General features: G+C 45.1%; 1 protein-coding gene across 2 annotated transcripts in view; it reads left to right on the top strand.

The window, feature by feature from the left end:
* KCNK2 (potassium two pore domain channel subfamily K member 2) overlaps positions 1–23,823 on the top strand; it is a 193,189-nt gene that overhangs the window by 63,659 nt on the left and 105,707 nt on the right. Inside the window, exons 1-2 of one of the 2 annotated variants that reach the window (XM_047840633.1) lie at positions 6,663–6,708; positions 9,759–10,069. In XM_047840633.1, the coding sequence (XP_047696589.1) occupies positions 6,663–6,708; positions 9,759–10,069 (357 nt within the window). Of the gene's footprint in view, positions 1–6,662; positions 6,709–9,758; positions 10,070–23,823 lie in introns of those variants that run through there. The other variant, XM_047840631.1, reaches the window with a different exon arrangement.

The following is a 23,823-nucleotide window of genomic DNA, read 5'->3' as shown; positions in this document are numbered from 1 at the left end:
TGCTTTTCATCCAGGACTCTCAAAGTGTGCTTCATGGAGTAGCAGCTTCAGCATCACGTGGCAACTTGATATTCGCGTCAATATCTGTGTCTGATAATCGCTCTGAGACATTCTGATGGAGGCTCAGGTTTGAGACCCACTGCTCTAGACTGTCTTTTGCTACCCTTTCGATGACGTCCAACTTTCCTTCTAATTAACGTATTCTAATTTTAGGGTTATGCATACTTCAGATGAATGTGCTTTTGCCTTGGAGGAATTGCCTTCTTAAAGTAATTTGCATATTTCAGGCCTGACTGACACTTTATAAGCTTAGTTGGGATTTTACTCTTAGAAGTTGGATTATTATCTGTTGCTGCATAGGAAGTGACCCCAAAACTTCGCCGCTGAAAACAAGGAACATTCACGTTCTCACAGCTTTGGGGGCTCAAGAATCTCAGAGGAACTTTCTTGAGGGGTTCAGGCTCAGGGTCTGTCAAGAGGCGGTACTCAGGTGCTGTCTAGGACTACAGTCATCTCATGGCTTGACTGGGGAAACTTCTGCTTCCGAGCTCCCCTTACATGGCAGTTGGAAGACCTCAGGAGTTCCACTTCCAGGCTCACATGGGTCTCTCCTTGGGACTGGCTTATCACATGGCAGCTGGCTTCCACCAGAGAGAGAGATCCCAAGAGAGAGTAAGAGAGAGCGCATGGTCTTTTCATAACCTAATCTTTTTTTTTATTTTTTTTTTAATTTTTTTTTCAACGTTTATTTATTTTTTTGGGTACAGAGAGAGACAGGGCATGAATGGGGGAGGGGCAGAGAGAGAGGGAGACACAGAATCGGAAACAGGCTCCAGGCTCTGAGCCATCAGCCCAGAGCCCGACGTGGGGCTCGAACTCACAGACCGTGAGATCGTGACCTGGCTGAAGTTGGACGCCCAACCAACTGCGCCACCCAGGCGCCCCTCATAACCTAATCTTTAAAGGAACATCCCATCCCTTGTACTCTATTCTATTCATTAGCAGCCCACAGTCAAGCGGAAGGTGAAACACAGGGCATGAAGAGCAGGTGGCAGGAATCATTGAGAGTCAACTTAGAGACTTCCATATAGGCTAATTATTTCTCACTTTCTCCAGCTCCTTACATTGCAGTGTTTCAATTCAGACTCTCGATTTTTAGTGTCAGAAATCTCAACCCAAACTGGCTTATATAAAAAGAAAATGTGTGTGGCTTATGGTGCAGTTTGGTCTAGAGGATCCATCAAATGTTGTCACCTGCTCCTGGTCATCTTGGTTTTGTTTGTTCTGTATTGGCTCCATTCCCTGGTGCCTTCTCCTCTCTTATGGGAATAATAACCTCCAAGGTTTGGGGTTCAAGATCAGCCATAGAGCGTGACAGTCTCTTCTCTCAGAAACCATGGCAAAAGTCTCGTTGGCTGAGTGGGTCACAGGCCCATGCCTGAGTCAGTTAAGAGGTGGAGGAATCATGACTATATTGGACACATACTGTGCCCACAATCAGGATGAGTCCCACAGGAAACACAGCAGCTGTGAGAGGGGGAGGTAAGTGCCCTCGGAGGGACCACATCAGGCGGGCCTTTCGCTGAAGTACGGCCTATACAGTTGTCTCCTCCAAGTTTGTAGTGAACTAGAACCTCTTGGGAAATGTCCACCTTCTTCCTCACCATCCACTCCCCTCTCCAGTGGATCCCAGAGCCCTCTTGATCTACTGCCACGTCTCATCTCCTCCCCTCCCTCCTACCCCATGAATCTCTCACCTGGGCTAAAGCAATAACATCTAAATTCACTGCCTACCTGCTTACATTTTTGTTCGCCTTCTGTCTGTTCTCCATGTAGCAACCACAGTGATTTTTTTTTTTTAATGCCATTTGATGAGGTTAGTGCTCTGCTGAAAATTTGTCAAAGTCCTGTTAATTAAAATCCAAGTGCCATGTGGCCTGGTCTCTGCCTGCCTCTCCAGCTTACTCACTGTCTACCACCAATCCTCTCTCTTTGAGCTCCCCCAATTCTAATTGCCACGCTTCTGCCTTTCCATAGTTTTTCTACATGTTCCTCCTTCTTCTGAGGCAGTTCTTCCCTTACATTTTGCCTCTCCCTCTCTCCCCCTGCTCTCCCCCCTCCCCCACCTTCAGGCCCCAACTGTAATGTCACTTCTTTAGACAGGCTTTCCCTGATCCTCCAACCTCAGACACTCTGATTGTTCTCTCTACCTTCTGTTTATTGCATTGACCAGAACTTTAACTTTATGTTTGTTTAACACCTGCCCTCTCTAGACCAGAAGCTCATAGAAGGCAGCAACCTTGCTATATCCACAGAGCTCCTGTTTGGCACCCTGTAGGCATTCAGTCAATATCTGATGGATATGATTTATTCATTCTCATCTCAAACGTATGCAGTGAGGTTATCCAGAAGATTCAATAAATGGCAAGAGTTACGATAGAGTTGGAATTTGCTGGTGGTCTGGCTTGGCCAGGAACCCCTTGGTTCATAGGGTTCGGTCAAGCACACAGGAGAGACTAAAGTTCTTCTGAGAACTTACAATGATAAAGCACTATATGTGGTCTCACTTTAGTTCTTACAGCAATCCATTGTGAGTTCGGTGTATTGTCTCTCTTTCGTAGATGAGGGAACTGATGTTCAGAGGGATCAGGGGACTCTCTCAAACTCACATGATTCACAAATGGAAGAGTTAGGATGCCCGCAGAGGTCACTTAGACTCCAAAGTTACAGGTCTGTTTGGAATTATGGGAGAGACAGTGGTATGCCGTGTGTGTGTGTGTCTGTGTGTGTGTCTGTGTGTGTGTGTGTGTGATCATGAGTAGGCCAAGGTCAAAAAGCAAAATAGACATAAAAGTGAAATCCTGTAGATTTCACACTGTTAGCTGGAGCAGAACAACAGTTCTGAAAGCACCACAATGAAGGGAGTGTAGCATTTGGGGGAGCTCAACCTTTTCATTACATATTTCAGGTTTTCCTGTCCATTGAAGCAAAATTAAGGGGTTTTATATAGTCCTGCAGCATGAAGGAAATGAAGTCCACCTAGCCTATCACACTTTTGATGGGATTTGTATGTAGTAAGAAATGCGGGCCTAAAATTAGGATAAGCCACCCCGTTTCCCTGTTTCTCCAGCTTCGATGATACAAACGACTCTTCTTCCTTTTTCCCCCCTCACTTCAAACACCGTGAGTGTGCGTTTGGCACAAGAAGGTTCTTCAAGCGGTAGGAGTATTTGGCTGAGGGGAACGTGAGGGGCTGAAGTGGAAAGCAGAGCTCAAGTCAGTGTGGAGACTGGTGATTTGTGAGGCTGAGGCTGGCTTCTTGCAGTGATTTCTGCTAATGTTACAGTTTGGGGTTTTTTCTTTTGGTCTTACTTTAACGTATCTGTAAAGTAAATTTGTGCCCCCCCCCCCCCATGTATATGTGCCTAATGAGAGAATAATGTGAGGGGGTAATGGAAGGCAACCGCTACAGATGCACCGATAGAGAAAAGGAGAGGAAAGGACAATTCAGTATTTGGGATTGGGGGTGAGTCCTCCATTCAATGCATCCTGGAAAGAGGCTCACCATGCAGGAGTATGTAAAGTCTGAGTTAATCTCCCACTGTGTGAGCATTAGTCAGTTTGACCGAGGACCGGTGCCTGACAAGGGGTGGTTAAATTGGCAAAAGACCCAGATGGAACAAAAAAGAATCCCCAAATTGTTAAGCAAAAGGGGAAAATTTAAACAAACAAGCAAGCGTCAAAGTGTTTGGGATCACGTGATCTGGAGAACAAAAAGCCTGGAATAGGGCAGAAAGGATTCTGGAGGTGAATTCATCTCACGTCCTCATGTTGGCCACCCTGGCTCCAAATGCCTGAGGAGGATGACGTCCCACAGTCACACTTTCATTCAGATGTTCATCAAACACCTGTTTAGCACCAGTCACTGGTTATCGTGGATACTACGGGGGACAGAGAGATACGGTTTATGCCCTCACTGAGCTTCTAGTATAGTCTGAAGTAGCACAACACAATGTGACAAGTACAAACATAGAAGCCCAAGTTGCATGGGAAGCAAAGAGTAAGACACCTGACTAGCTAGGGTTCAGGAGACACTTCCAGAGAACTGGGAGATGGGAAGGATAATGTCTCAAGATTTGTTTTACGTGTCCACTTGGCTAGGCAACAGCAGCCAGTTATTTGGTCAAACACTTAATCTAGGTGTTGCTGTGAAGGTATTTTGTAGATGTTGCACTCCACAATCAGTTAACTTTTAGGAAAGATGACCCTTGATGATGTGGGGTAGGCCTCATACGATCAGCTGAAGGTCTTAAGAGCAAAAACTGAGGTTTCCCAGAAAAGAAGAAATTCAAGACTGGAGCATCAACTAGTGCCCGAGTTTCCAGCCTGCCAGAACTGCCCTGGGGATTTCACACCCCCATGAGGGTGTGAGCCAGTTCCTTACAATAAATCTTTTACACACACACCCTCACGCCCTATTGGTTCTGTTTCTCTGGAGAACCCTACTAATACAATGTCTTAGTCCTATAAAGTTGGGGAGAGGACTGGGGGAAGACACGTGAAGGAAGATGACTGTACTCAGAAAGGTCTGGAATGAAAAAGAGAAGCCAGATCAGGAAGCAAATTATATGTAACCTAGAGAGTTTGAAAAGGTTTTAAGTGAGAGGATCAGATTCACATTTCAGAAAGGACATCCGATTACATTGAGAGCAGAAGTCGAGAAAAACATGTTTCAGTTCCAGCAGGAAGGAATTCCTAATAAGGAAGACATCTTTAACAGGAGAACGAGGTGCTGAAACTATTCTGGAATTTAAAGAATAACCTGGCATTTTTAAGCATTGATGGCCACGGGTTTGCAAAAGATTTACAACGTTCTTTTTACCATCAGGAGTGTTTCTGCTCTGCCTGACCTCCTTAGGTCTGTAGCTTTGACTAGTTTCTCACGTATACAGCTTTCACTAGGAAATACTCCCTGCAGCTGGTGAAATGGTCCACTGTGGCCAGGCAGCCCTTCTGGAAGATAAACTCTCACACACAGCGGTGGAGGGGATGGGGGGTCAGCGGGGGATTCCCGCAGAGAAAGTGAGAAGGAAGAGTTTACACTCGGACTGAAGTTCCGCTACATCACGAGTGTGGTGGAGGGACTAGCCAATTTCAGCTGCAGCCTGTACTCCGCGCGCTTTCTCCCCCTCCTCTGCGGGTTCGGTTCCCTCACCCCTGCAGCCATGCGTTCAGCCGCCCCCGCGCAGCAGTCTAGAAGTCTGGGCGGGGTCTGGTACCCACCCTGCTGGGATCTAGGTGCCGAGGTGTCAGGGAGCGCGGGGGTTCACACTGATGTCCCGGGTCTCCCTCTCCGCGCTCTACCGAGAACGTCTGCAACCTCTCTCCCCAGCAAAGGGGTCTTGACCTGAGAGCCTACCCATTTTTCTTCCATTCCCTCTGCATCCCTAGGTGTCTTCTTCACCTTAGCTCCCGGTGCGTTCCCCATCCTTTCTGGTTTGGAACCTTCTGTTGATCAGAGCTCGCCGCCCAGGTCCTGCCCCCATGGAGGTGGGGTGGGGGTTGCTGGTGACTCGACAACACTTCCCCAGGCGTAGGCTGAAAGGAGCCAGCAGCCCATTACCGACCCCACTCCAGGGGTCTCAGGGCGCCAATGGGGGCACTTCACTGCACAACCCTGGGGGGGGGGCGGTGAGCAAGGGGAGCGGAGGATGTCCACGTGCAGGGGTCCTGGGACCCGCGCCCCAGAGCTCAATCCCACACCCCTCACCCCCCTCTGGAAGAAGATGGAGAGTGAGAATGGGGATGTGGGGAGGGGGCAGTATAGTGGAAGGGGCTGCGAGGAGAAGAGGCAGCAGGTGAGCCGAGCCCCAGGGCACTGCCCCTAGGCGAGGAGGCAGGGGCGACGGCGGCGAGGGTTGGGCTAGGAGGGGGTGCGGAGAGGCGAGCCCAGGCGGGGGAGATGGGGGGGTGGGGAGCGGGGAGGAGGCGAGGGGGAGGGAGTTCCAAGGAGCTGGCGAGGGACGAGAGCCGCGAGCCTGGAAGGGAGAGCGGCTGAGGGCGGCCGAGCCGCGGGCGGGAGGGCGCCCGGCGCGCCGAGCCCGTGCCACACCCCCCGCCCCCCGGGGCCCGAGGGCTTTGCCGGGGGAGACACACAAAGACATGCGAAGAGGGGCAGAGCGAGGCTCGCGCACAAAGACGCCGGGGCGCACGGCCGCACGGGCTGCTCCGACCGCCCCCGCGCCGCGCCTCGCCGGGGACCGGCCAGCGCGGAAGCCCGGGCGGAGCGCGCGGCGGCGGCGGCGGCGGCTGCCGTCCGGCGCGGGACCCGGGTCGCCCGCGCTCTCCGGGTGACCCGGGCCCGGCCGCAGGCGCGTGCGGGGGCGGCGGCGCCCGCGCCCAACTTGGCCTCGGCCTCGCCCTCTGCCCAGCCCGCCGGTGTCCCCTCCTTCCCGCGATTTCGTTTCTTCTCACGCTCCCCCCCACCCCCTCCCGCGTCCAGCCCCGCTCTCCCCACCTTGTAAAACAAAGCCGGGGAAAATGCCTGCCCGTGCAGCTCGGAGCGCGCAGCCCGACTCTGAATAAGAAGTGAGTACAATGGCGTGTTTGTAAAAGCTTCAAGTCCGTCTTTTTCAAAAAACATTTTGAATGCTGCATGCCTCATGCTTCCCAGCGCCTCGCGGGAGAGACCCGGCTATAGAGCAGGAGGTGAGACCCCCGGGTAACCCTACCACCACCACCCCCACCACCCCCCGCCCGGCGCTTTCCCTCCCCAGCCGGGACTGGTGGGAGGGCTGCAAATGCCCCGCTGGCAGCAAGCGGACGTTCTCCACCTTCGTTTCCCGTCCAAGGTGTTGGGTCGTAATTTCGGCTCGGAGGCAGATCGATCCCCGGCTCCTCCACTGGCTGCCTCTCCCCCACCCCCTCTCCCGCTGGTGCCTGGGGCTTTGGCATCTATCTGCCTAGGCTATGGGTTTGGGACACCTTAAGGGAGTTTCCGAAGGAGGAGGAGGGTCAGCCCTTGGGAGCAGCCGACCGGCAGGACGCATGGTGACCCTGGTCACACTTGTTGCCCCTTGCGAGGTGGGACAGGCGGTGGTGCTGAAAAAAAAAGCTCATTTCTCTTGCTATTGAGTCGTCAGCCGCGGGCCCGGCGCGTAGAAGGCATACCCGTGTGAGGATGGGAGACCTGGATTAAGAGGAGACTGTGATGTGCTAGTGGCAGAGGAGGGAGGTAGCGATGGTGATGACAGTGTGTGAAGGGACGACTCTTTGATTCCTTGTTCTAAGGAGCACCCCTGCCCGATCATACATCAGACGGCGTGGAGATGCAAACACAGAGGTCCCTTGCCCATGTTAGCTGGGGAGGAAAGGCTGTTGTTTTTTATTTTGGTATTTCAGCAATTGCTGTCCATTCCGTCTGCCAAATGTGCATTTATATATATTTCTGCTAATTAAAAAAATAAGGCAATAGCTTCAAAGAATTAAACTTCAGCAGGAAATGTATTAGCTTAATGCACACACACGATCTTCTAAAAACATATCTGTTTCTTTCCCCCAAAAGCATATAATTATGATGTTTTAGTGTGGTGTTGGGATTTGGGATTGGGATTTGGGGGCCTCAAGGTAGAGTCTCGGTGTTCTCCAGTTCTGCCGACCCGAAACCTTTGGTGTGAAAAACCAGAAATATAAGAGCACAGAGAATTGGAGAGGAAAGGCTTGGAAAGCTTTCTCCAGAGAGATAATGTGGATTTCTGTTATTTTGATTCCGAAGATGGCTTAATTTTAGATTACGACCTTTATTTTTCACTCAGGACACACTAAGTAGCTTGGAGGTGGAACCGGGTAGCTAGTCGGCAGGTGACAGTGATATTAGCTGTTACCAGCATGTCTATTAAAAAAAAGTTATTTTTGATTAGAACATTGAACACATAGATGCTAATTTTGAGTGAAGTTGCCTTTCTAACTATAAAGGTGTTGAATGTTACATTTAACTCTGTTAAAGGTGTCTACTAGTTTGTGGCCTTATTCTGAGCAGGGGACCGCATCAGGAGGGAGACGTGTTCATACCTGTATACAGCAGGTTGAACCATAGGAAGTTGCCGAAATGAGCCGTATATATGTGGAATCTCCACTTGGAGCCATGGGTGCAGCTACTCTGTCAGAGCTCTGATTTCATCTCTTCGAAGTCAGAGTCGTTCAGGGGTTTGATTTGCTGGTTTGAGGCGCCCTCTCTTATCTGCCATCACTGTGCAACGCTGCTTAGGGCTAGTGTCTCAAATAGCTTTGTTTGCAAAGCTTCTTTGTCATGGGCAGCCGAAGATTTAGGAACTCAAACAGGTAGTCCCACCACCAGTGGTGGTCAAGAGGGCAGGGACCCCAGCCCTGTGAAAACTGACACTTTCCATTCTCTTCTCCTTCTCAAGTAATTTCCGGTTCCTGTGAGGGTCTCTGGGTGCAGTTCTGCAGTGATTTCTCATATACTAACCTGAAAGTGTTCTTTCTGATTAGGCTTTTATTATAGACACCAGAGCAATTTTACTTCTATCTATGACAATTGTGGACTCTTAAAGTGATGGTTCTGGTTGAGTCAGTGTTTTGTTGTTTTTTTTTTTTCAGGTCCCCCTGGTTTTTGTTCTTGGGTTTTTGTTTTGGTGGTTTGTTTTGTTTTGTTTTGTTTTTTGGCTATTCTATTAACTCTTTTGGTTCAATGTTGCCTTTCCAATCAAACATTCTGTAGTAGATAGCTTATTCCCTCCTTAGCAAGTGAAAATCTAGTATGTTTGTATTTTCTAAGAAGAAATCCACTAATGATATTTTTGAGCAGCTGAGATAAATCATAAATGGATTTAGAGTCACCTCAGAGTATATGGGAATTTGTAAGAGAACACATAAATCCACGCTAATGGGGCAATTCGCTTTGTACAGAGGATCTAAGGTGTAAGATAAGGTTTTAAATTCTTTGTTCTGGATAATGTTCACTGTTGACGTGGAAGCAACTTCTCATGTCTTAGCAGCACCTAGGATGGTGCCAGAGAGGTAGCAATACTCTGTTTTTTTTCAAGATGCCAGAGATTCAAAAGTAAGATGTAGAGAATGTTTAATCATGAATCACTTTAGAGGGTAGGCAACAAAGAAATGATTGGGCAATTGAGTGGTTTGCTTCCCATCATGTTTTACCAGAAAATGACTAATGTTTTACTTTGAGCAACAATGTTTGGATCACAAATTCACTTATAATACAATCCCTTTATTACAACGAATTTCTAAATAAAAACAAAGAATGTTCTTGATGTCAACTGCTTGTGGTACAGAGGGTTAAGTTCTTGCGAACATAAAATAGTCCGTGAACCTTCTTGATGAGCATTCATGAGATCGTTTAGTACCACCAACTCTTAGGAGTTCAGTCTTTGCTGACTAGCAACGGTGAACAGATGTAAATTTAAAAGTTCATGAGGAAGAGCTCAGGCATCTTATCTTTTTTTTTTTTTTTTTTTTTGTAAGTTTCTTGGTCCACCTCCTATTTCCTTCCTCTGGCTCTGGAACCCCAATAGCAGCAGAGAGCTGAGACCCCGCCCCTTGTCCTTGAACCTTTATGTATGGTCCCAGAGCAATCCAGTAGGAACACTCAGGTTGGTTCCAGAGCTTCCACCAGGAGAGCAGCGGAGTTCAGTCCGCCTTTGCTCATCCCCTAAAGAAGCCCAGCCATTACCCCCGTACCCTTCTCCAACCTAACCTTCACTCTCTGTTGTTGTCAGTGGCGGCACCTGACTTGCTGGACCCTAAATCTGCCGCTCAGAACTCCAAACCGAGGCTCTCGTTTTCCACGAAACCCACAGTGCTTGCTTCCCGGGTGGAGAGTGACACGACCATTAATGTTATGAAATGGAAGACGGTCTCCACGATTTTCCTGGTGGTTGTCCTCTATCTGATCATCGGAGCCACCGTGTTCAAAGCATTGGAGCAGCCTCATGAGATTTCACAGAGGACCACCATTGTGATCCAGAAGCAGACATTCATTTCCCAGCACTCCTGTGTCAATTCGACCGAGCTGGACGAACTCATCCAGGTAATAACGGCACAGAGGAGTTGTTACCCTGCTTCCTCTCCGGGGGAAAAATGTAGCAGTAAGAGGAGGCTATCGGTAGCACAGTGGCGCGCCCGTGGGGAGCCCTGGTCCACTTTCGCTTCGGCATTGACTTCCTTCTGGCTTAGCCGTCCCCTTTCTGCACGTCTTCCCTCTTGTCTTACTTCTTCTCTGTCTTCTTCTGCTTCGCCTTAATTGCTCCCTCCTGTTCCTTCTTATCTCCTGCGGCTCCTTCTCTCCCACTGTCTCCCTGATTTCTCTTCCTTTGCCCTGTCAGAACTGCCAGTGGACACCCGGGGGACGTGGGGCTGCCTTGGCGAGGGCCCTCGTGGTTAGATTATCATTGCCGACTGACAAACATCGCTGTGGCAAAGGAGTGGAAAACCCAAGGTAGAAAAGTGCTTTAATCACGCCCCGGGCCGTCATAAGATACAAACGATGAGCTTGTGGCATGACCTTCTTGAGACGGGTGTCCCTCATGGGTAACAAACTGTAGCTCACCTCTTTAACCCAGCCAAAGTATCACTCTGATAACTGCCTTTTCAGGTGCCCAGAGAGAAATGATTGATCCTTGCCTCTCTAAACCCCAGCTGAAAGCAATTTACTATTACACAGAAAAATGGAGTTTTTGCATCTTAAAAAATAATTTACGCGTGCTCTGTAATGGCGGGACAGCGTCTTTATGGAAAAATATTTTGTTTTAAAAGTTAATCGCAGAATGATTTAAAAGTTTCAGTTAGGCTCCTTGGAAATGGCTGTATTGTTGTCGTAGATTCCTTCTGTTGTAGATTGTAAAACAATTCATTGGTCAAACCAAGAATCGGGAAGGAAGAGAGCCCCAGGCTGTTCTTTCAAGGAGAGATCTGACTGGTTGTTGCAAACATTTTAAATGTACAGATATTCATTTTCTTATAGAACCTACTTTGCTTAACTGGTGTAAGTCAAATTGGACTCGAAATGATCTGAATCATGTTTTTCCTCATCTTATATTTGGTTTTACATCATTTGAATGAGTTGGAATTGTAGATTAAAGGAAGAAACTCTTACTGGTTTTAATCCAGTTTCCTATTCGAAGGCCTTTTCGCTCTTACTTCCCTTTTGCCATGGATCCCCAAATGCTACCTCTGCCCTTCGTGCCCCTGTCTGTTTGTAGAAAGCACATACAAGTTCCTATTCAAGTCTCTTGAAAGCTATCAAAGGTACTGTCCTCTCTTATTTAGCTCCTACTGTATTCAGACACTTTTGCGTCTCACCTATTTGATTTACACTTTGGAAAGGCTCTTCAGACACTTGCATACTGAATCCTGTACTGTTTTTAGATGATGGCAATATTTTCGGTATTGACAGTGGACCTGCCAACTAATAGCACTGTCCCAGCTACCCCATTACCTGTTCCTACATGAGATCACTTTCTCTTCACTCTGTCTTGGTGCCACAGTTTTCTAAAAGGTACTCAGATAATCTTAAAGATGGGGCCCTGGGTGGCTCAGTTAGTTAAGCCTCCAACTTTGCCTCAGGTCATGATCTTACAGCTTGTGGGTTCAAGCCCTGCATTGGGCTCTGTGCTGACAGCTCAGAGCCTGGAGCCTGCTTTGGATTCTGTGTCTCCCTCTCTCTCTGCCCCTCCCCTGCTTTCTCTCTCTCTCCATCTCTCTCTCAAAAGGAAATAAACATTAAAAAAAAAAAAAATTCCCATTTCCCTAGGATTTTAAAAGAAGAGCTCTAAATTATCTTGGAAGTAGCATGGGGTAAAAGCCTAAACATTGGGATCAGATAGGATGTGTTTTAAATTCCAATTGAGCACTTTTCTAGAAGTGTCATCCTGAACAAGTAATTTCCCTCTCTAAGCCTAAAATGATCCATCTGGAATGAGGGAAGTCTATCTATCAAACAAGGTTGCTGTGAACAGTGAAGAGATAATCCCTGTGCAGCATTCAGGATATCGCAAAGCGTTAGGTTTGTTTGCTGTTCTTAGTTGCGCAGCCCCACCCCTCCCCTCCCCCCACTGTCCCTTTATGGGGTTGAAGCGTCTGATTCAGATAGTTGCGTTCTTACCATCTGAAGTGGCGTGATTGGTCTTGAGCTGGGAAAAGAAATGCCTGGAATTTCAGGACAATGCTGAAGGAAACCCTGTATGGATTTGAAATTGGTCCCACTGTTCAATATTACCTAGATCTATTCATACCTGTCAGAATAACTTGAAGGGCATGGCAGGTGGGGACAATCTGGAGGTGGAGACTGGCCATTTTTGCTATATTGTTTTTGGAAGGGATAGAGACAGAGCTCAACAATGACCTAATCTTTTTCTTTCCGCTCCACACAGGAATCTATTTTAGCTTTATTAATATTCACGGCTGATGAGGATTTTTGCCTCTTAAAAATCTCAAGTATTTTATGCTTATTCAGAAGTTGCCTGTTGTTTATTGCCATATCACGCATCTTTATAACCCCATAGATGTAATAAATTATTTTATTCTCTTTGAATAAAGTTTCTTCTGATAAAAGAGATGTTTATAATGGCATGGTTTCAGAGATCGAGATCGGTGTTTAAATAGGGAGAAAGGCAAATAAGCCAGTGATCTTTTTTTTTTTAATTTTTAATGTTTAATTTTAAGAGAGAGAGACAGAGCAAGAGCCGGGGAGAGGCAGAGAGAGAGAGGGAGACAGAATTCAAAGCAGGCTCAAGGCTCTGAGCTGTCAGCACAGAACCCAACGTGGGGCTCGAACTCACAGATTGCAAGATCACGACCTGCGCCGAAGTCGGATGCTTAACCCATTGAGCCACCCAGGTGCCCCGCCAGTAATCTTATATTAGAATTACATCTCATTCATACGATCCTCGTAAGTGTCCATGGGTCTTTCCCACATCTATTTTCCCATTTAATCATCCCTTAAAACCTCACGAGTAGGTATGTTAGACAGTGCTGTCACAGCATGAAGGACAAGGAAGCTAGCACACAACAGTCCCAGTGACTTACTCCAGACACCATTATTAGGATGAGTGTTCAGGTCCTCGGAATCTTGATCTGCTGTTATTCCCAGGAGTCTCTGCTCATTCGGGGTTCGGCGTTTTTCAGTGCTGAGAGGGGGATCAACTGGAGAAGTTAGAAGTTCAGTCCTCATATTAGTAGAGAAGGAATTCTGGATTTCTTTTATGAAAAGAGTGAGGAAGGAGGAGGACATGGATAGTCAGACTGTAAGGCCAATGTCAGGTACAGTTAAACCAATTTGGCCCCAGGCCCCAGATCATTAATTACACCTCCGCCTGGGCTATGGTAACTTCATACCAGGCTGTGCTTGCATCAGAGGGTGGGTTAGAGGAGGGAGGGGGGAGAAGAAAACGGAGAATTAAGGCTCACCAGAGCACCTGCTTCTTCTGCTTCCTAGTCCCAGCATGCGCATCCCCTCTGAGTGCCATCTTGACATCAGCCCGCCAAGGCAAGATTGAAGAGGGGGCAGAGATATCAAGACAAAGGCATCGTTGCTGGGCTGAAGTGCTTTGAGCACTTTGATTTGCAACATCCGTTACATTTAAGTTAGTGTCAGCACGGAAAAACACAAGCAAACACTGAAGTTTTAAAAGCCACGAATACCATTAACGACAACCAACATTTAATGAGCACTGACTGTGTGCCAGGCACTGTGCTAACCTTTTCTGTGTATTGTCTCATTTAACTCTTAAACAGCCATATGAGCTAAGTGACTTATTATCTGTATTTAACTTAGGTGCACATTGAGGCAGAGGGAGCTTAATTTTCCAAGAGTACAAAGTGGTGGAGTGCACTGTTATTTAAACCTAAGTGGACGGACTCCAGAGCTTACGCTCTAAGGTCCTGTATTTACTACCTCTAAAAAAATTAACAAACGTTAAGTTTGCTGTAAAGCTTCCTGTCATTCTATGTATCAGAGTGGAATGGATATCGAATTACAGTTCTCCGCACCTAGCGATGTATATTATATAACCTATCTCTCTCTCCATATAAAAATGGAGCGTACATAACCCGGATTTTAATATTCTTTTTGGAGAGCACTTCCTGGTTTTCTCCTGCTTGAATGCGGCAAACCAGTAGAGGCATGGTTACAGTAGATACACCTTGGCCTCAACCTAGTTATTTAAGTGTTTGCTGAATCAATTCTGGGATTAAAAAGGCAGGGTAAATCTCTGATCTCTACCCTGATAATAAAAATACTTCATGGGAGATTTGACTTTTATTTTCTCACGTGAGCCACACACCCGCTGCAAGGTAGGGAGGGAGGGTATTCTGCCTATTTTGGGGTGAAGAAACTGATACATTTGCATGAGGTCATACGGCAGCCTCAGGCCTAGATCTCCTGAAGCCCTCCTGCTGAGGGGATTATATTCTCTTTGCACTGTTCCTTTCTTCTCAGTTTGGTTTTTACTCCTATCATTCAGTAGCATTTTTTGAGCATGTGTTGACCTTCGTGCTAGGTGTGGGGCAAGTAAAATGATGGAAAAAAACATAGTTTCTCTTAAGGCGCTCCCTCCAAAGACAAGTGGAGGAGACCACCATAAACACAGCTACAGTAGAAGTGCTTAGAGTTTGGAGCGAGACAACTGAGGAAGAAATTAACCACTTAGTGAGAGTTGGGAAGACACAGAGAAGAGGCAGAAGGGAAACTGGATGGTAAGTGCGGAACCAGAGGATCCTAGGGGAAGACAAGGGGATCAGCAAATGTTCTAGGCAGAAGGGGCACGATTTGCTCCAGTAACTGAATGATCTAGACTGAGGGGCAGGGGCTTCAGCAAGTCTAACAAGGTGCAACAGGGCCTACTGTACCGCACCAGGGGGGTGGACTTCATCCTGAGCCTGTTCACCACCTGGGGTGGATGTGCCATTGGGACACTTGGTTATGTTCCTAGAATGCCAGTGAACTTTAAAAACAAAACCAAAAACGTTGTTTTATACCAATTATATAATCATTCATTCAAGACCACTTCATCGAATTCCTGCTATGTGTGTTGTCCTAGGTACAGAAGTACAGTGGAGAGTAAGACAGATGAAAGCTCTTGGCCTTGGTGAGGTTACATTCTGCTGAGGGAAGAGGATGTGTTAGATAGTATTAAGTCTCAGGAGAAAAAAATAAAGCAGCGAAAAAGGTTAGGAAACGTTGGGTGGTATTGGTGATTAATTTTACATCAGGTCACTGGGGAAGCTTCACTAATATGGTGACTTTTAAGTAGAGGGAGTGAGGGAACCAGCCAGGTTTGGGGAATCACACTCCGGCAGAGGGATCAGCAGTAGAGATGCCCTTCCTGACTCGAGAGTGTCCCTGGCAGGTACAGGAACAGCAAGGATGCTAGGAGGGAGTGGTAGGAGATGACATCAGACAGGTAGCGAGGGCCAAGCCCTGTAGGGCCTTGTAAGTTATAATATGGAGTTGGCTTTTTGGCGCACATGAGTGTCCTGCTCTGGCTTGTTTCCCCAGGATCACTCTGCCTGCTGAGTTGAGAAGAGATTGCTGGAGGCCGTGGACAGAAACAGAAGGAACTGTTATTTGGCTGTTGTAATAACCCTTGTGATAGATGAGGGGGGAGCTTGAATTGAACCAACATGGTAGGAGGGGGCCATGAGATATGGTCAGATCCTGGAGACACTTGAAGAGAGCCAATGGATTTTACCAATGGAGAAGACTTACAGTGCAAGGGTGAGGAGTCAAAGAAAACACCAAAAGTTTTGTCCTACGGATCTAAAAGAATACAGTTCCCAATTTGCAGACGTGAGAAAAAGTGCAGGAGGAGCTGGTTGGGGGATGATGTCAGGCGTTTAGGGTTGGACATTGCACTGACCGTGTCAGTTAGACAGGGTTGGGTTATTGAAAAGATTCTCAGGACCCAAATAATAGGACTTCTAGATCTCCAAGGCAGGCAAGTGATGAAATGTAACAACAGCAAGGATGGGCACCGTAGGCAAAGGTTGTATCACAGCCAAGGCCTCCCTCTGCCAGGCCAGGACATACTTCGGTCAAGAGCCACCAGTATGTGCATGGAATACCTTGGAACCAGGTCTTGGCTGATCATATCCCTGCTGTTCACAAAGGTGTTTTCTTGCTGGGTAGCCAGCCTCAGTGGCAGAACTTTTCAAGAGTCTCACCAAGGTGCAAATCATCCGTCACGCCATTACCAACAAATAATGCCGACAAGCTGGTCCTAACTCCCAGAAGCTACTCAAGCCACGGTTGGAAAGCAACACTCTTGGTCAGCATGTCTCACACGTGGGGACGGTTCTGTGCAGGTACTTCAGCAAAACAGCTTAGGCAGATTCCAGGCCAGCACAGCCATGTTAAATTTGAGATGCCTCTGAGGAGATCCAAGAGTGGATGCTGAGTGGGAAATGGGATGTGTAGGAAAAATGATGCTGGAAATTTGGGTTTGGAGTTCAGGGGAGGGGTCAGGCTGAAGGCTCATATTCGGAAGTCATCATTTTACAGAAGGCTTTTCAAGTCAAGCCATTGGATGAAATCACCTGGGGGATGAGTACAGTTTGAGCCAAGCAGAGGTCCTGGTATGACCGTAGGAGCACTTCAACAGGTAGAGAGTCCTCTAAGGACTAAAATCCAAAATTCAGGTCCATTATTGATTTACAACCTAACATTTCAGGAACACAGCTCTCATTTGAGGAAACTGTGTCACCCTGTGCCCCCAAACCCCTTGGGGTTTTATTTTTCTTGTCTTTAGGGAACCCTTTAAAGAAAACATTTAAGAAATCTCTCAGAGGCACCTGGGTGGCTCACTTGGGTAAGCATCCAACTTCAGCTCAGATCATGATCTCATAGTTCATGAGTTTGAGTCCTGCACCTGACCGTGCAGAGTTTGCTTGGGATTCTCTGGCTCTCTCTGCCTCTCCCCCACTTGTGCTCTCTCTCTCTCTCTCTCTCTCTCTCTCTCTCTCTCAAAATGAATAAATAAACTTAAAAAAAAAGAAGAAGGATGTCTCTCAGCATGGGAGCTTTTGAAGGTGTTTAAATGGGGAAGTCTGTGTTGGAGGTTATGACTTTCTTAAAGGCAAATGGGATGGTTTGGCATATTAAAAGCAGAGTTTAGAGCTGACTGGATATGGTAGTGAGTGATGCTACATGATTCTATACATGATAGTTTGGTGGCTGTCATTCCAGTTTGTATAAGCATCCAGCTTGTTAAATATTGGGCTTCAGTTTTGGAAAGCAAACAGTCACCTTTTATAATTTTATTTATGGACACAGTAACTTGTCCAGAAAGCTCCTAAAAGGGCTTTCTTATCAGTGCCTTTACCCTTCTTGTTCTCTGGATTCATCTCTGGAAAAAGCCCTGCAGATAGTCTAATGTGTCAACTTCTTGTATATGTTTTAATGTTGTAGTTTGGATTATTTTAGCAGATTATCCAGGAGGCACTTAAACGACTGGGCTTTGGTGGAGAAGATTACTCAGGAATGCAGTCTTGAGAATTACAAAAGGGAATGATGCATCAAGGGAGATACAGAGGTCTTAAAGAAAACTTTGCCAATTTCCAGTTTCCCTAGGACTCGCCCATGTACTACTGTCAGTGAACAAACTCCTGTTTGCCGCCCCTTCCTGCCCATAGGTTCATGCTCTCTGACATTCACAAAGTAACAATCGTGTCTCATACAAAATCCAGGTAATGCAAGAAGGTGCAAAGGAAAAAGTCTAAAATTCCTCCACCGAGAGGTGGCCAAGACCCACACGTATTTCCACACAGAATTTCACATGCATGGGATCGGGTACGCAGGCCATTTTACCGGCTCCATTTTTTGCACACCCTTGTGTAGGGGATGCTTCGGGAATATTTCACGTCTTGGCTTTAGATATCGTTTAAATCCCCACATACCTTAGGTAATATCCTTATCAGTAAGAGAATGAGGTGATATATATTTTTTTTATCTCTTTCAGCTGTTTCTCTGCTTTTCATTTTTATGAATATTTGAATATCCCAGCTGGAGCCAACAGTAAACAGTAGTTCAACTAGCTCACTATCTCTACTCTTAACTGTGCTACCGATGGATGTTGGCAAAGAGTGCCATGGTTCCTTCCACAAAACCAGCTTTAAAAGGGATGGCTTTTAAAGGGGATGACGCTCAGGCGTCATGACGTTAGGAAAAATCTGGCATGGATCTTATATTCAGAAACTTAATTGTCTACACTGTTTGAATGTCATTGCGTTTCAGCGTGTACCTTCTCTTGATATGTATCTTGCATTCTACTCAATAAAGTTTTACTTTTCACGTGATCTTTCATAACATTACATCCTTTATCAAGTTTTAGGCCATTTATTTGCCTGATGAACTTTGTGGACTAAGTCATGTGGTTCCCTTCTAAAGATAGCGACATTATCTTTCTCATTTTTATGCCCTACCACATTTAGAATTCGTTCTCAGGCAGCTCCCCTGCTTTGAAAAATCTGTGATGATGTGTGTCTTAGGTCTCTGCCTTTCGAATAGTTTTGTTTTGTAATCTCTTCCTTAACACTTAGAGTGGCCCCTTGATTATTTTACTTATCTTTTTTTTTTTTTTTTTTTTTTTTTAACTGCTTTCTGCTCAGTTCAGACTTTGATAAGTGTCGATTTGAGCTGTGGGCAATGTTCCAAAGAGGACGAGTCATACTTTAGCGCAAGAGTGGTCTCTGCTTTAATTCTTTCTTTCTTTCTTTTTTTTAATGTTTATTTATTTTTGAGAGAGAGAGGGAGAGAGAGAGAGAGAGAGAGAGAGAGAGAGAGAGAGCAGGGGAAGGGCAGAGAGAGAGGGAGGCACAGAGTTTGAAGCAGGCTCCGGGCTCTGAGCTGTCAGCACAGAGCCCGACGCAGGGCTCGAACTCACAAACCGTGAGATCAGGACTTGAGCTAAGGTCGAACGCTTAACTGACTGAGCCACCCAGGCGCCCCTGCTTTCTCTCTTTTTCCTTTTCTTCCCCCCTGTTTTATTTCTATTACCTCTCTGTTACTTTTCTAGTTTTTTCTCTGTTGGCATTGTTGAATGACGTCCTCAGGCAAAGAATCCCAGTGACTCTGGAGGCTTCTTCTAGCTTATTGAAAACACTGTTTGAAAAGGGGAGCCTGGTTTATTTTCTCCCAAATCCATTAGTTTTCACTTAACAAGGTTGAATGAATCTCAAGCCTCATTTGTATGCCTTTTTTTACCCAGGCTTGTGAGGTTTTAAAAATTTAATTGAACATTGAACACTTCACAGTCTTCAAGATCACGCTGGTATTCCTATACTTTGATAGTTTCCTTTTTAGTGTTAAATTAAAACATCACATAACAGATACATAGATTTACATTTATCCCTTCAAATATATATTTATTGTATGTACATTTTTAAAAACGGTTAAAACCTTTTTTAAAGATCTGTAACGAAACATTTTTGTAAGGGTTGATTTCGATAAGGCTTTAGTAAATAATCTTTTTAGGACTACTTACATTTTGTGAACTGATTTTTCTTATACTCTTATGTGCCCCCTGACAATAGCTGTTTGATTGGCGAAATGTACTTTCTCTATGTAGAATGGCTATATTTCCCCCCTATGATTAGTTATCTTGCGTATATGTTCAGAAGTATCCTTTACTGCTTTCACTCATTTTGCTTTTCATTTTTCTCAGAAAACTCCAGTTTATGTAGAATTTCTTGTTATATGTATGTAGGAGAGCTCTAATTAGTGTGTCCTCAGTCTATAATAACGTTGAGTGAAAATGCCAATATTTGCAGACTGGTAAGTTAAAAAGTATGTATTCCTTGGAGGGGTATCTAAGGAATCAAAATTTCCCAGATGCTTGTGAAGTATAATGTGTTCTCTGGTGATGAAGCAGTAAAGGGAGCTTTGAGAAATAAGCAAAGCAATGAATGTCAGGACTGTGGAAAAGGAGAAGAATGTCAATAGGCACCATCAGACGATCACATGGCTTACATTGATGCACGTTTCAGGGAAAAGAGCCTCTAATCCTTCAATTTTCTATTTTTAGGATCCCAGCATAGTTTCTTGACTCTTGTAAAGTTCCTTTTCTGCAGTTGTGCTTCTGTTTTTACTTTGCTAAAACTCACTTATAGAGGAATACAGGGATTCACCAGAAACTCAGAATTGCTAAAACAGGTGGTGTTCCTTTTGGGCAAATGAAAAAGTCCCCTTTCCTGTCACTGTTATTCGGGTCCTCTACAGGTCGGTTAGGGAACATTTGATCCAAGTGACAAATACAATGGAATGAACTCGTCTCTCCTTGCATGTGATGTGCTTTCAGCATCTGGGTGATGCTAATGGTACCAGGGAAGTGGATTCTGAAATTTATGGAGGAAGAGGCACTGGTTTGTGTCCATTTAGAAATTTTGATGTCGGGGCGCCTGGGTGGCGCAGTCGGTTAAGCGTCTGACTTCAGCCAGGTCATGATCTCACCGTCCGTGAGTTCGAGCCCCGCGTCGGGCTCTGGGCTGATGGCTCAGAGCCTGGAGCCTGTTTCCGATTCTGTGTCTCCCTCTCTCTCTGCCCCTCCCCCGTTCATGCTCTGTCTCTCTCTGTCCCAAAAATAAACGTTGAAAAAAAAAAAAAAAAGAAATTTTGATGTCAACCCCAAGAGCAGAGATATGTCACGTCTCCTCTAGATTGGAAAGGGAGTTCTTAGGGAGACTTTGTGTTAACCCAAGAGTCACCATACTGTGGATCTGTGGTGCTGTGTGTGTTCCCAACAGGATAACAGTGTGGTCAGGATTCACTAACAGCTTTCCAAGCAGGGCAAACCTACGTGGAATAGGATGGAGAAGGAGAGTTATTACAAGCATTTAGAGTCCTTATATTTTATTTTTCATGGGGAATACAGGGAAGGTCTTAGTTTCCTTAAAATGGCCACGGAAATGCTTACAAACTGTGGTCTTTAATGGACAGCGTATTTTCATACAGCGACACCTCAGATGATCGGGACCTCGGTGTTTCTTCAGCAAAGCTAGTGAATGTGGCAGAAATGTTTTTAGTCTTGACTTTAAAGCGTGCCTTGGTGGTCATGCTTCTTTTAGGTAAAATAAAATTCACAGTGTTAATTGCATAACAGTCCATAAGAGAATTGAAATACTACTGGGTGGGTTCCAACATTCCTGTTGCACTAGCGGTTGGTAATGGTTTCTCAGCACATTTGATTTACTCTTGCTTCTCAGACAGTGAGGTAGGCTGCTGCTGTTTTCCATTTGTCCTGGTCCATGCATCGTTCATTGAATGCGAGACAGAAGTGGAGATGATTATTCCCAGCTGTCACAAAATAAAATTTTGTAAGACAAAGTTCCATTTAATCATGGTCAAAATAGCTTATCATTCATACAAGAAAAAAAAAATTGATTGGCAACATAGTTTTCTGAATCTGATTTTTTTTTTTTTTTGGACATTTGGCCACACACTGAACATCCTGAGTTCTTTTTCTGAATCCTCATTCAGAAATATTTCTGTATTCATGTACCATGTTCAGATAGCATATTAGTGTTTATAGAGACCTGAGGTAAGACAGTTGGTGGGAAAGTCTGTTCCTCTAAAGGAAGAAGTAATTAAAATGCATTCATTCATTTATTCGTTAAACATGTAATAAGTTTTGAAAGGCGTTGTTCTAAGCAGGGGGCATAATCCACACGGATAATGATTGTGTGGACTGACGAGAGCCCTGCTTTCTTGGAGCTGTTGTGCTAGTGAACAAAGAAACACCTCAACAAGATAAGTTCAGAAAATACAGATGTCCTGAAGACTGAACAATGGCTTAATGACACAGAATGATGGGGGCCGTGCTCCTCTACAAGAGCTGTGTTCAGGCACGCTTTCTCTTGGACAGGTGACATTCACGATGAAACCTGAATGAGAGAGGGTCAGTCCTGTGAAGATCTTGGGGGGCAGGGAAGCGTTTCAGGAAGAGAAGGCAGCAAGTGCAAAGGCGAGAGCATTCTTGGTGTGTTCTGGGGCCCGTGCAAACACCAGTGGGGTTGGGCCATCATTCGTGTTGTGAGGGAAGCAGGCCAACACCTTGTAGGCCTTGATAAGTGGTCTTGGTTTTACGGGCAGTGGGAGATCAACAAATGGAAAATTTTAGAAGGAAACAGAGTATGTCATAATGATCCTAGGTGAATACTCTGGTGACCTGGTAGGGGGAAGAACTCAAATAAAAACAGAAAGATTGGTTGGAGAAATTTTAATGAAAGTTCATTTTGGAAAGAATTTTAAAGACGGAGGCTGAGAGGGGACAGACAGGGTTTGGGCCAGAAGACTGTCCTCTCTTCTCGCCTTTCAGGAAGAGATGCTCAAGGGTGGTGATCCAGGTAATGTGTGTACTTCTGGAGAAGATAAAGAGAGAGGGGAGGTGGCTGGTTGAGGGTTCTGAAGCTGATACCACATATTCAATTCAGTGTGTCTAAGAAGGAGATAATTTTAATGAGCAGAGATAATTGCTAGATGATTTATTTTTATTTTATTTTATTTTATTTTATTTTATTTTATTTATTTTATTTTAATTGTCTTTAAGTAAATTCTACTTTTAGGATAAAAGATTGTTGTTTATTTTACTATCTTTTTAAAATTATTTTCTATTTAAACCCTTCCACAACCCTACTGTTATATCTGGACATGTTACAGCTAATATGCTAATGTAAATGATTGGATAATTACTTTGTCCTTAATAAATATAGATTTTCTTCTTCTTCTTTTTTAAATCTGGCTAACAAGTTCCAAAGCTTCACAATGTTTTTTATTTCTGGAAGATGTTTTATCAGATGATGACATTTGGCTCTTGACTTGAGCTGGCCTGAAAATCTATTTCATGAGGCTAGTTTTAAATACTTCGGCTTAATTAAAATTGTCAATAATCTTATTTTATAATAACAATATCATTCTTGAGGCATATTTTTCTTGGATGCTGTACTATGCTGTTATTCAAAAAGTATTTTTTGATAGGACAGGAGCTTCTGCTTTATTTTCCATTACTCAGCTCCTTACAACCTTATTATTTCTTGATCCACAGAGAGCTTGTGTTTATGTTTGTGTGTTTGCATTTGTGTTTTATTCTCTCTGATGCTTTCCTGATGCAGGATTAAATTGCTTCAAGTAGCCTTCTTGATAGGGACCTAAATGAGACTCCTTTCTTCTTGAGGGCAAAGAAAGAAAAAAAAAAGTTAATCTCATGTATAAACCAAACTAGGGGGCACCTAGATGGTTCAGTCAGTTGAACATCCGACTTTGGCTGAGACCATGATCTCACAGTTTGTGGGTTCGAGCCCCGTGTCAGGCTCTGTGCTGACAGCTCAGAGCCTGGAGCCTGCTTCGGATTCTGTGTCTCTCTCTGCCCCTCCCCTGCTCCTGTTCTGTCTCTCTCTGTCTCTCAAAAATGAATAAACGTTAAAAAAAATTTTTTTAAACCAAACTAGCCTGGGTGTCTTAGAGTCTAAAAGAAAATGCAAATAAAAAGCAATACTGGTAACTGCATCTGAAAGGTTATAACGAGTGTCTATAGAAAGTGCCAGCAAAATTTTATCATAATATACTTTGAATTATTTGCATGTAACATTTTAAGGAAGAAATTCATTGAATTTAGAACCTGAAATCTACAAGTACATATTACCTAGTCAAACCCTGTCACTTTAGCACTAAGAAGATAAACGATTCAACTATTTTCCTAAGAGTGCCACTAGTTAGTGACAGAAAAAATACCGTCACTTCTAGTCCACGACTTCTAGTTCACCACTTTTCCTTTCCACCAATGTCTCTTTTTTCCT

Source organism: Prionailurus viverrinus, chromosome F1, assembly GCF_022837055.1.
Source record: "Prionailurus viverrinus isolate Anna chromosome F1, UM_Priviv_1.0, whole genome shotgun sequence".
Lineage (NCBI taxonomy): Eukaryota > Metazoa > Chordata > Mammalia > Carnivora > Felidae > Prionailurus > Prionailurus viverrinus.
Note: the sequence above shows the minus strand (reverse complement) of the source record. Positions and strands in the feature narration are given on the sequence as shown.